Consider the following 13,410-nt stretch of genomic DNA (forward strand, 5'->3'; position numbering starts at 1 on the left):
GTGTCTTATGAAGTGCCAACAACTCAGTTCAAAATATAAGTGAATCGTTTTGCTCATATTTTAACAATGAAGGCCTAATAGAGGAGTATTGCAGTGCACGAAATGGAGTCTATATGCTCATGTGTTTTGTAGAATTAGAACTGAAATGTGAAAACCTGTTTCCAAAGTCAATGTAAATCGATTCAGAAATATGGTATTCTCTTTCCATGCTTACCTTTGCAAATACTGTAATCGGTCCTTTTTCTAAATAAAGGAATTAAATTCACTCAGATGTTTAATGGAAAGTGGGACATCTGTAATAATCTGTTCACAGAAACAAATGCACTCTGTAACCGCTGGTACTATTTGGTTTTGCAGGTTGTCTTCTGCATTTTGGGTCTGAAGGTACCCTCTTGCTTTCTCAGCAAATCATGGACATCGTTGGCTTTCTGAAGTCTCAGTTCATTTGCCACCTGCTGATCTGCTACATATTTATAGTGTCAGGACTGATCATTAACTTCATTCAACTCTTTACACTTATACTTTGGCCAATCAACAAGCAACTGTTCAGGAGGATCAACTGCAGGCTGGCTTACTGCATTTCAAGCCGTAAGATTTTATTTTGTTTTTTGTTTTATTTTTTTTTAAGCTACTTTCATATTTTGTCTTGAGGGAATCATTAAAAAAAATAATCTGGAATAGATTTCAAAGTAACCTATATAAAGATCATGACTGCTTCCTACAGCCCTTGCATTTGTGTGAAGAGGTGTATGCTTTGTTCGAATGTGCTGTTCTGCTGAAATGCTGTGCTCTTTTATTGGGATACTTGCTTGACTCAGGATAACGAAGAAAGACTGCCTCTCATTTGGCTATCCATCATGTTCCATTAAGCCAAATGCGAAATATTGACCAAATAATAGCATAAGTTGCTGAGATGCATTATCTGGAGGCTTACAGTGTTAACAAGTCATTTCCGGTAGCACTTTCAATCTCTTTGTTATGCGTGATTTTGTTTTTAATCATTGTTCAGTTTTCATGTGCCAATACTGCTCAGAAATAGGAAGTAACAGTAACAAAAAAAAAAAAAAGGAAAAACATTGATTCAATATACTGCTTTCTTAAGCCAGTTGCAAATTGTTGTTTGCTTGAATAAGCATTTCAGACTTAAAGCTGCATTCGTACGTATTTGGTATAAGCATAAAGTGTATAATGGAGAACCCAGCTGGTAGCCTGTAAGCACTGAAAGAAGTGGTAGTCTCGGGGGGGAGAGGGGAGTGTGAGCTCAGGGTATTTATTACTTGTCGAAAGGCCAAACCTTTACAACTGTTGGAGATGTGACAATTCACTGACTGTTGACTAAACGGGTAATTCCAGTGGAATGACCGAGACCTATATGCTTATGTTTCTTCTTTGTTAATAGGCTGGTGGAGTCTCCACTTATCAACAGTAGATTATCAGAGCACCCTGATAATATCAGTCTGTTTATATATTTGTTTCTGAAGAGCTATAAGTGCAGCTTCAGCACTGATTTATTGTGGTGCAACTTCTCACTTCCACATAATTGCTATCAACATACAGCAGAGTGCAATCCCTCCGAAGCTGTTAAAAGCACAGTAGTGTACCCATGTCCAGTAGCTGTGTGTGCACTGTTAAATGTGTCCATGTTCCAGGGGAATTGCCCTGGGCCTTTCTGAATCTCAGAAGTGGTTTCTAAAAATGAAAATGTTACAAAGTGCATGCCTACTGAGGCTCCCTAAAGATGATCCAAGTGTGATGTCACTGTCCGTGGTGAGTGGTTTCATACAGAGGAAAATAACCCTTCAACACAGGGATGATGAATTGTGTTGCAGAAATACCGCCCAGTGGTTTATTCCAGTTTACCTTGCTCACTACTAGGGATCTGAGAAGGGGGAAGCATTGTTACTGTTCATAATTAACTGCTTGATTCAGAAATCTGCCACTCATCTCAAACTGGGGATTAATCTCATCAGTGAGTCTGATGTGCAAATGTTAAAAACATTTTTGTTTAAACACTTTTGACTCATATTGCAAAGCTGCATCAGGATATATGGGCCCAAATGAGTTGGGGGTACTCTTTTACTATATCTGTAATAAAGGGAGGAGGATGTTCCTTGTGAGAAATCTCATTTTTTGCTGTCCATGTGTATATCCCTGAAGCGAAGAGTTTGCAAGTAGTATACATTTCCATGTGTGAATGGTGGTGTGAATGTGGCCAAGTTTTTACTTTATATCTGGGAGCACGCTGTAAGTTTGAAGCCATGGGCTGTAGAAGATAGTACATGGGTAAATTTTCTTTTAGGGTAGAGGAACACGTTTATATATGTATATTATTTTTAATGCAATTCCTTCTGCTGTGTTCAGCCTTTTGGCTATTTAGTGCAGAGACACCAGCTACATCAGTCTCCAGACTGAATCCTTTAGCCTCATCTGTACCAAGGGCTGGTCACTGTTTGAATAAGAGCCTGTAATAATACTGCATGCTTGTCCTTCATCGCTCCAAAACACAGCACCACACCAGCTAGTAGGAGGAAAATTAACTCTATGCTAGCCCAAACGAGGACAATCAGGTAGCTGGCTTTTCATTCAGGATTGTTGATCTAGTCTTTAGTGTTGACTCCACTAGAAAGGTTGTTCTGTGAGATTTTTGCCCAGTTATACTCAGAACAATCTAGCCCTAGGTTAAAGACAGTTATTTGAGCTTTACAACACTGGTTTGCAATCTGTCGTTTAATGTGAGTCACCCTTATGTGAGTGATATTTGAAAAGGGGAAAATGATAGTTAATTAAAAAAGGTATTTGGAAGAACTGCGGGAGATTAGTCAAAACTGATGTGTTTTTGTATTAGTGTATGTGTAAGATAATGGCTTTTGGGGGCATTGGTGTGCTGACGAATACGTAACTTAAGTTGGGCCTGTATGGGCCCAATGAAAGTCACGGAAACTCAGCCTGCTCTTTGAGATGACGAAGCTTAGCCTTGGAGAACACAGAAGAAGCCTGTGGTTTGCAGGCGATAAGCATCACGTTGCTTTGAGCGGCTGATAAAGTCTGAATCACGAAGTCAACCCAGTAGTGAAACAGAGCAGGCATGGTTTAACTTAAAAGTAATATGAAAGCAGCAGCTGCCTTTAGATCTTTCTAAGTTCAGCCAGTTTCCATTTGATGTCAGTGTTGGAGATGAATAATTCCACAAAATTGAAGGAGAGAGTTTCATCCTTGACACAATGCTCTTGGGGAAGTGCTTTTATATTTCAAATAATGGTAAAATTTCCTTCTACCCATTTTCTTCCCGTCTCCTTTCTAGTATAGGAATGTGTTATTCTCACTTGCCCAGGCGCAACATCTGCTGTCATGCCGCATATAGGAAGCTAAACTGCTGTGGTGGCTCATGACTTGTCCTCACTGCACTGCTTATGCCAGAGCTGGGGATGTTCGTCTGCTCACTTGACTTAAGTCAGACTAGCTCAGGTAAATGCTTTCATACCATAAAAAGGTCATATGGAATAACTGTGTTTTAGTAGCTGAGGACACGTAACTGTGTGAGCTGCTACTTCACTGGGAGCATGGCAATAGCTCCGTAGCTTCTCACCATACCTACTGACAACCCAGCGGGCTAATGCCATATACTTCAATATGCTGCTCATTGATTCAAGCTAGAGAAGAAGTGAAAGCTTGGTTTCCAGTTTGAATTTATAGTGGAAGGGATTGACTAGAGCAACAACTTGGTTTCAAGGGAAAGGAGCAGAAATGCACACAGCTGCCTTCAGTAATTGGTGTTGAGACGTTGTTGTCTTCAAACCAATTGTGGATCATGGGTTGGGCAGATAGGGTGAGTTTAGCTTCTGTACTGACTTGCTCCATTATACTTTAGAGTTAGGGAGAACTGATGTAGTGTTGCAAGAGAAAAAATACTCATTCTAATAAATTGGCATGTTTTTGGCATGGCTTTTTATGAAATTTGAGCTGGAGAAACGTTCTTCATTGTTGATTGGAAACCTTGTTCAGCCTGAGCCTTCTGCCTTCCATAGGGTGTGTTGGCCTGTCATCAGATTGTAATTTGGATTGCTTCTATATCTCCAAAGTAATTTCTGAGTTTAATTGTGAATAAGCTTTCCCTGTTTGATCCCATTAACCCCTTTGCCAAGTATCTATAGGGCAATGGTTAGTTGTAGTCATCCTTACTCTGTATGTCTTAACCTTTACTGGAGAGTGTTAGTTGCAGAGACTTAACTATATTCAACGTGAAAGGAACAACAGAGGAAACCATCTTTGTTCTTTTGTCTTTGTTGCTCTCAAATGAGCTAGGAGACTAGTAAGGATTGCATGTTCTCTGTTGTGTTTTAAATGTAAGGAAAAAAAAAAATAAAGCCTTTGGGCTTAGAACTTTGAGCCAGTGTTTATAAGTTCTTCCTGATACCGAACTCCATAGAGTGCAGCGGTATTAGGAAAACCGAACATGGCAAAGCCATGCAAGCTGATAACCATAACAAGTTTTAAAAACAAGTGTGCTTGGAAGATGGCATTGGAACATAGGCTGGGCAATCCATTAATCTTATAGTTTAAATAATTGAGGGGCACTTTGTCCTCAGTCTCTTCTTCCAAAAGACTGAGAACCGTGGAGTATCTAAGGAAGGAAGAAAACACCTAGTGTGGAATACATCGCAGTCCTTGATGCTGCTTGTACCTGAATTGGAAGAGGTGGGAATGCATTCTCCTTGTTATCTGGGGGCAGCAAACCATCACAAAGGATGCGCACAGCTCGTCTGCGCTAGTGTGTGAAGTTGGCCAAGGCTGTGGGGAGAACAGGCTCTCTTGGCTGTAGTGCCATGCATGCACATGGCTGTGGAGCTTGCTGGGGCTGTGGGAGAGTGCCTTGTACATCCTGAACTGTTTTGTGCTTGGCGGGCTGGTGCATCCCCAGGGATGAGCAGGGTGTGCTGGGCACCTGCTGGCTGCTTGGGACATAACCTGCCCTGTGCTGAGACTGGGAACGGGACTACGCCTGCTGGACAAATGTCTTCTTTAATGGTGCTGGGTATATTTACTCAGGAAGATGTTTGTGAGCAGAGCAGTGGTTGATAGCTTGTCCTCTTGCTGCCCCTGTGCTGATGGAAACTCAGCTTTCCCTGCTGCTTGAACCAGCTGGTGCTCCCAGGACGCCTGGCAGGCTGGCCTGCCGCTGCCTTTCAGCACAGGGCGAACTTGGTGCTGCCAACAAGAGGATGATTGTCTGGAAGGATGCAAAAGGGCTTTAAAAGCAATTGTCTTAGCGTCTCATTTGCCTTTATAAATTAATTATCGCAGTACTAATAGCTATTCTTGTGCTGTGAAAGGGGTATTATTATACCTTTGGGTAAAGTTACACTTTGTAGGCTGCAGTTTGTAAATCCCTCCGAGGGGAAGGCCCTGCATGGAAACAGGCACCCCTGATGCCCGCTCACTGATTGCAGAGAAAACAAAATGGAAACTGATTCTTCCTATGACTGAGCTTTCTAGAAACAACATCAGATGAAATTGAGAACTGCTTTCCATTCATTGTAGCTGACTGTTATGAGACAGTAAAGCTAATTCCTTCCATGTACAACGATAAGGTGTCCAAATAAGGATGAGTGATAGTGTTATGTTTAATCCTCAACATTTTGTTTGGTTGCATGTAGTCCCAGTGCCCACTTGGAGTTTACAGGAGCCCTGGACCATGTTGCTTGTTGTTTGTACCAAGTAGATGCTGAGGCAGAGAGGAAAAATTCGCTGGGGCAGTTGAGTAAGCAGAAAGGGATGGGAAACGAGGGCCCTTGAAAGGCACAGCTTTCTTCTTTCTGCAGTTCCCTCTACTGTCATCTTGCAGCAGAAGGAACAGTCTGGTGGTGTTCAAAGTATGCCACAGTGTCCTGCATATAATCCTGTAGTGTTTTATTTATAATACAGACTGAATTGTGCTTGTCAACACAGATGTAACAAAAAGCTTTCGTAGGGCACTCAGGGCTGCCTTCTTAGCCTGTTTGCAGGGCTGTTTCCAGTAATGTGTGCGAAATGACTTTTTCTCAAGTGCTGTTACTTGCCCATATAAGCCTTTCTTAGTTTGGTTCCACACAACACATCCATATGAAGCCACATGTGAACACTATGCAAAGTCTAGAAAAAATCTTAGAGGCCAGATTTGATAGTCACAGAAAGAGAAAATGTTGCGGGGAAGCTTCTGATAGCTGGACCATCACCTTAGCCTTTCCTGCTTTCACTCAGGCCCTGCCGTGGGGATGACTACAGGAAACTTCAGGAGATGCCCACATGTTGTGGTTTAACCTGGCAGGCAGCTCAGCACCACACAGCGCTTCACTCACCCCCCTCCAGCAGTGGGATGGGGGAGAGAATCGGGGGAAAAAAAGTTAAAAGCTTGTGGGTTGAGATAAAAACAATTCAATAGAATGGAGAAAGGAGAGAAATAATACGTACAATAATAAGAAATAATAAGTACAAAACAAGTTAATGTGAGGCAAAGCTGTGCTCCACTTTTAAACAGGCAGTATGTTTAAACTTTATAACTTCACATGCTTTTTTTTTTTTCATTTTTTTTCCTTTTTTGGTCCAAAACATGCTATTAGTTTGCAGTCTGTCAAAGAGTTCTTGGGATCGTACCTCTCAAAAACTATCAGTATTTGTTCGCAAAATAATGCTGGAGACTAAATGTTGCAAGCTGTGAAGTACACTGCAGCCTGTATCAGTGTGCTTTCCTGCTCATGCTTCATTCTGAGGTCTGAGCCTTTCTAAGAGGGGAAGGAAAAAGAAAAAAAAAATAGACTTAAGCATGTAAACCATAACACTGAAATAAACTTGTTTCTTCAAATGATAAGCAGTATTATGCTATTAACTCAGTAAGAACCTATTTTAGGGTTGGTGGGGAGATCACACCGTTTTTGTTAGTGGATGTGATTTTGAAATGTTTTCTTGTTGCTGAATATTTTCTCAACGTATTACGGCATGTGACCATTCTGCTGTCTTCTAGAGAGTTGTCTGAGTTATTGTCCCTCAATGTTACGTGTGCATGACCAGATGTGAGTGTACACAGTTTCCTTCTGGTAGATTGTATTTGGTTTTATGGTTCATTTCTCTTTTGAAGCTTTCCAAAAGGCCCAGGTAGATCTCTTCCATGCTGAAATAAGTTTTGCCCTGAAAAAATATGTTTCCTTTGCTTTGACAATGTTAATGTCTTGCTATAGTAGAAATCACCTACTCTAAGGTGTTGTCTACATTAAAGTAATTCCTCAACACCTTTTTCCAGTCTGCTTCCTAATGCTCTTTTGTACCTGTTATGTATTTGTGGTGATGCTGCTGGTTATGTGTACAGCTTGCCACTGAGACCAAACCTTGTATTTCTTTACCCTAATTTGGAAAGACTGAAGGAGCCAGTCAATGTAACAGGTTCTCCAGTATCTTGTTGGTACAGTAAGATAACACAATTGTTTTCTACATCTATGACAGCTTAAACTCCCTTTTATCCAGTTTGTGTTAACAGAATTACATTCATTACTATGAATAAGCCCTCTGCAGTGCCTGACAAATGCCTCCTTGTTGTCTGTACTAATATTAGTTTGCAGTATCAAGCAAGAATATTTCAGTCCCTCTCATTTTACACCACTTGCATGCATTGTTACCAAGTTTTCCTACTGGTTCCAGTACCGACAGTGAAGTTTGGTGGAACCCGAGGCTGCGCACGGATTGCAGGTGCTCTGTATGGGCATAGGGCTGTTCTGTTCATGAAGTGTCACTGGCATGTGGCCTTTAGCAGAGTCCCTAATTCAGCCTGGAAGGGATGATCAGCTGCTGGTTTAGGAGAAAGGAACTATTTTCTAGGAAAATGGATATAAAAGAACTTTTGATGCTGTCCATCAAGGGCTGGTAAAGAGCTGGGGGAGGCACTTAGTCTGATCTTCTTTAATGAAAAGAGCACCTTCCTGTCGCTGATACTATTTTGCTGTTGCTGATACTATTTTGCTGTTGCTGGAGCCTTTGTAGAGCTGGCTTGTCTTCATTTGCCCTCTATTTTTATATATTTTTTCTTTTTGCCTCAGATTCCTGATCTGCAGAAGGGTGATGGTGGTATTCAGCTGAATGGAGAGGGGGATAGCAGGGAAGCTATCTAGCAGGCAGCGAAGCACAGGCAGTTTGCTGGCTGACATCTCACATGACAAAGTTCCTAGCACCTCTTGCTGATCATTAGGTCTGGGCAGCGAGCTTCCTAGATTCCTGGACTGGAGGAAATCTGGAGTTTTTGTATTAAAGTTTGTCACGATAAAATTCAGCAACATGAATTTTCTGTGCCAAATCACAACACAGAATATGAGACATTAATATTTACAAGTTTGCTATAGTTATTGCCTTAGTAAGGGGGGATATTATTGCTAGGGGACCAAATCCTTCTTAGGAGACCTAGCATATTTGTAGAAACCTCATCTTAGCGGTAGGGCTGATTTTGATGGATAGAGTGGTACTAAATCTGAAGGAGAGAGAGCCTCTTGATCCTATGTAACCTTCCCACAAAGATGTGGAGAATAGCTCACGAATCACCATCAGCAGATACCAAGCTAGCAATGATGCAGCCCTGTCTGGGAAAGAGCACTGTTCCCGTGGGCAGAACTACTGGAGGAATTTTGTATTTGGTCGGGTCAGGGAATACAACTTCTGGTGTAACATCCAGGTGAGGTGCAACATGTCTTGTCTCATTACAGGGTTTGCTGTTGGTTGGCTGCATCTCCTGCTGCCCTGCTCCCTTTCCAGTGTGCGCTGCTGGAAGCAGGAGAGTCCCATAGCTATGTGCTGTTGTGGAATAAGTTGTCGGGCTCTTCCTACAGCAAGGATTTCAGCAGCTGGTCCAGTGAAAGCATCTGATGTCTTAATTTCTGCAGGAATCTCAAAGGAAGCAGTGTTTCCTTTCAGCTGTTACTTGAGGTCTTCCAGTGTGACCCTTGAGTTGAAAGAGCTTCTGAGTGCACGTGGTCCTCCTCTATGGCTAGGTGGTTGTTTCTTGTGACTTGTATGCAAGTGTTGTGAGGATTATGTTGTTTTCTCTCTTTGCAGGGTCTATTGGGCAAGGTCTTGTTGGGAAAACTGAATGTATGTTGCTGAATATCCAACACAGTATTTAAAATTAGGGATCCTTTAACGCTGTACTCGAAACCAGATGGAAATGAGTGCCAAACAGTTCTGCAGTCTGCTTGGGTTTGGTGAGGCCGTTACCCTTTGGGCAGACCCGTTTTGATCCTTGCTGAAATAAATTTCAAAACGAAATGAAGAACCACACAGACAGAGATTTAAGAGACTACGGTGCAATTGTTTGTGGGTAGATGTTTTTACTCTTCTGTTAGCCCACTTCTATTAGTATTTTTTCATTTGTGTGCTCTTTCTATTCTCAAACAAATTGCATTAGGGCGTCAGTAATTAACATTTCTTTTATCTCATGGTGTTGTAGGGGGAAGTGCTCTTCAGTCTGATTATTCTTCAGTTCACTTGGCTGTGTTTCTAAATTGAATCTCCAGTATATTGCATCTATGAATATGGAGTTTGCATTGAAGGTTAAAACATAAGTGAACTTCCTAATACATGAGGGTGTGTTTTTTTTTTCATTGTACATATATTTATCACTGCTTGTTGGAAATTATGTAGCTCTGTAGTTAAAAGCAAAAATCCAGGAATTAGTATGTACTGCTAATGAAAGATTTTGATGAATGAATGTATCTGCTGCCTGTGTTAGTCAAGGAAACAGAGTGATTGTGCAGACTTAATTTCTGGCTGTCACTTCTAAGAAGCTTGTCCTTGTTTTTGGGAAAGCGTGGGAGATCTGCAGCAGTGAAGCTTTTGACAGTGGCTCTTGTTATTATAGCTTTTGCTGCTGTGATGTAGCTCCTTGCGTGTACCACCCTCAAATGCTGTGGAGAGTCTTTTATTGGATTTTTTTTTTCTTAAAGCAAACAAGCTTGTAGCATTCTCTGACATTTCCCAGGCCTTTTCCCTAGCTCACATGAGGTCTTATCCAAAGATGTGCAATGTGATAATACTCCGTAGCTTCCTGAAGACAAGCTAGCTATAGAGAAAGCTATTGGCAAGCTAGCTATAGAGAAAGAATTTCTTCCTTCCTTCAAACTCCAGCCATTTTTCTGTGGGTTCTGTCTGACCTTGCCTTTTATTCATTATGCAAAAGCAAAATACAGAGAAGGAGATATTAACAATGCAGTATTCAGAAAAGCTCTTTTTACTTCTTGGATTGGGTTATCTTTTCAGACATTGAATGCCAACTGAATTTCTGAGTTGAATTTTTATCAAAAACTTTTCCTACCCACCAAAATGTCAATTAAAGTTTATTATTATTTTATCTGTCGTGTGAGGACAGGCTGAGAGAGCTGGGCCTGCTGAGCTTGGAAAAGAAAAGACTGAGGGGAGACCTCACCAATGTGCATAAATATCTGAGCGGAGGGTGTCGAGAGGATGGAGCAGGTGTCTTTTCAGTTGTGCCCAGCGAGAGGACGAGAGGCAATGGGCACAAACTGAAGCACAGGGGGTGCCAGCTGAATACAAGGGGACACTTCTTTACTGTGAGGGTGGCAGAGCACTGGGAAAGGCTGCCCAGAAAGGCTGTGGAGTCTCCTTCTCTGGAGATACTCAAAACCCACCTGGATGCCATCCTGTGCAATGTGCTGTGGGTGATCCTGCTTGGACTGAGAGGGGTTGGACTAGGTAATCTTCAGAGGTCCTGCCAACCTCAACCATTCTGTGATTCTGTGATTTGCACATGTATTGCTTCTTGTGCTCAAAAAGAAGAAGGGAGATACCCAGTCAAAATAGTTGACATATCTCTTCAGTTTTCAGATGTTCCTGGCTTGTCTAAAGTTTAAAATTGAGAGCACAGTATATTTTCCTTTTAGTATGAGACTATGTTTTCAGTATTTTACTAAATGCTAAAAGTTAAGAAAATTTCTGGTTGAATTCAAGCTTTGCATGGAGTTTGTCCTTCTTGTGTTGTCATAGGTTCTGACTCTGTGCTGGAATCTGCATTAATTCATGCCTAAAATTCAGGGTTTCCGGGAAGGTGATTTAAATTTCCTTAGTTGTATGGCAGTAGTTTTTCCTGTGGGTGCATGCAGTCCTTAGGTGAGAACTCAGAAAGGCTGCAAGGACAGATCCCCGAGTCTTTGAGGTCTGGACCTTATTCTGAAAGCAAATGGTAGATTTCTTCATGTGGAAAACAGCACATTATGCAAGGGCAGGTGGGCAGAAGAGCAGGCGATGTCCTGGGAGCAGCACAAAGCCATGTGAGTAACACTGTAGGGCTTGGTGACGTAGGGTTGGTGGGGAGGACAGGGCCTGATGCTTGGTGCTACTTAATGTATGGGCCACGTAAAGAAGTCCTTGAAAAGTTCTTTGTTGGAAAGGTAGGAATTGGGCCTCCATTAAGAGCAGTGGTGTGCTAGGTTTTTCTTATGTTATGTAGGATATTAGAGTGCCATAATAATCGTCAGGACTCTTGTTCAAAGGTTGTTCCTGTGAGCAATATGAGAAGGTTGAAATACTCTTGGCCCAGATGGGGGGAATGATCATGATGTTGCTGGACTTCATACAAAGAGTGAGCCAGGATGCTGGGGCCTGTGCTCTATTTCCAGCTTATGTCATTGACTTGCTGATGCAGGAAAGTCCTGAAGTCATGATCTCATTTTTAAGGAGAGAACACCAAAAAAGAGGTAGGAGGGTTGCTTGCTCTCACACGTGGGCCGTGTCTGTTGCGTGGCGGTGCTTTTGTTGTAGCATGGTTGTCCTGGGAGCTGAAAAACAAAAGTAGGAGAAAACACTGGACCAACTCAGGCACTTCTGCTGAATTACGGCTCTGCAGCTGGAAGGCCAGCCCTGCCTCTCACTTCATCACCTCCTTGGGCCTGCAGCAGGGAGCCGTGTGCTGGCCTCTGGCGCTCAGTCGGGCAGCAGGAGTCAGGGTCGGTGTCTGCAGCGCCCAGCCCTGCTGCCACCAGGAGCCGCTGCCTTGTTGCAGCGTGGGAGCACTGCTCAATTCCTTGGGGAAGAAGGGTAAGAGGAGCCCTCAGACGGCAGATAAATCTCTCTGACATGTGGCTGTTAAATAATTAATTTCCCCCAAGGTTTGGAAAAGAGCGTTTCAGAGCAGTGGCTGCAGCAGATCCGTGTAAGTGTTAAAGCCCTTGTGCTCGCGAGGCTGGCGGTGTTCCACACGCGCTGTAACTTGGAGAGGAGAAGCTGTTTTGCAGGCAGCTTGTGTAGGGATAAAAGACAGAAAAAAGCTGTGACATGAAATGTTTGAAGTGTGCAGCTGTTTTTTTTCTTACGGGAGGGTTGCGTCTAGCTTTCGACATGGTTTAAAAGGAGCAGTGGCCAAAGAAGCGAACAAAACCTGCTTCTGTGTGCCTGCACCGCTCGAGCGCAGGGTTGTGCTAGAGAAGGCAGCATCAGTCGAAACCCCCTGTTGAGTGAATACATAGGCGGACTTAAAATTACTTCCTTACGTGAAGAAGAAATTTTACTCTACATTCTGTGGGCCTTAGGTTAGAAAGAGGGAGAGTCCATTTGGTCAGACCCGAACGATCAGTGTCTGTTTTGAGGGGGAGGGCTGTGTGGGAGGGGGAGCCAGGGGAAGCTGGCAGGGAGGTGGTTTGTTGGCACGGAGGAACTCAGGCGTGCGGTGCCAGGCCTGGCTTCTGGCCGGATCCGAGCTGCTGGCTCAAATACCAGAGGCACGCCTTGAGGTACAGAGGTTCAGTCCTGTTCTAATCACAAGTTCGCAGTTCCTCTCATAGGTAGTAGTACCCTGTGAGGATCCGAAGCACTCTACAACTTTCAGGATACTTTGAAAACTTGAGCATTTAAGATTTTGCATTAAATCTGATACTGATTTGGGTTCCCAAAGCAATTATAGCTTGGCTATGTTACAGGAATGCAGGCTTGGCCATACTAAATTGGCAGCAGTTTATCTAGTTCGGTGCGTTTCATCTGAGAAAACACTGATGACACTCCATCAGAAAGTGTTTCACACTTTTTATCATTACAGCACTTGTCTTCATTCTGTAAGAGCATGAAAATGGATCACGTTCAGGGAGCCGAGGCACAGAAAGCACCAAAACCGTAGCTGTGTGGTGCCTGCCGCCAAAATTGCAGCCGTGATGTTTCAATAATGCAGCATATTTTTCACTTATTATGCTAGCCAATTCAAGCATGTGTATGTGCATGTTTTAATTCTGTGACTAGCCAAGCATTGAAGTTAAATTGCCAGGAAGATCAAACCACAGATAAAGCTTTGTAATGGGTGTGAAGAGTCTGTTCCTCATTTTGTGTTACTCAGTGTGCTGTAACAGTGACTACACTGGAGCCGAAGATTATTTTTATACCAGTTGAGGATCTGGC

At 42.7% G+C, this 13,410-nt stretch overlaps 1 protein-coding gene across 3 annotated transcripts in view; it reads left to right on the forward strand.

Moving 5' to 3' along the window:
- AGPAT4 (1-acylglycerol-3-phosphate O-acyltransferase 4) overlaps window positions 1–13,410 on the forward strand; it is an 81,758-nt gene that overhangs the window by 15,433 nt on the left and 52,915 nt on the right. For 2 of the 3 annotated variants that reach the window (XM_027454275.3, XM_072035885.1), the window contains exon 2: window positions 358–588. The exons of the other annotated variant lie outside the window; for it this stretch is intronic. In XM_027454275.3, coding sequence (XP_027310076.1) covers window positions 411–588 — 178 coding nt within the window. In that variant the 5' untranslated portion in view covers window positions 358–410. The remainder of the gene's footprint in view (window positions 1–357; window positions 589–13,410) is intronic. 3 annotated transcript variants of the gene reach the window in all.

Source organism: Anas platyrhynchos, chromosome 3, assembly GCF_047663525.1.
Source record: "Anas platyrhynchos isolate ZD024472 breed Pekin duck chromosome 3, IASCAAS_PekinDuck_T2T, whole genome shotgun sequence".
Taxonomy (NCBI): domain Eukaryota; kingdom Metazoa; phylum Chordata; class Aves; order Anseriformes; family Anatidae; genus Anas; species Anas platyrhynchos.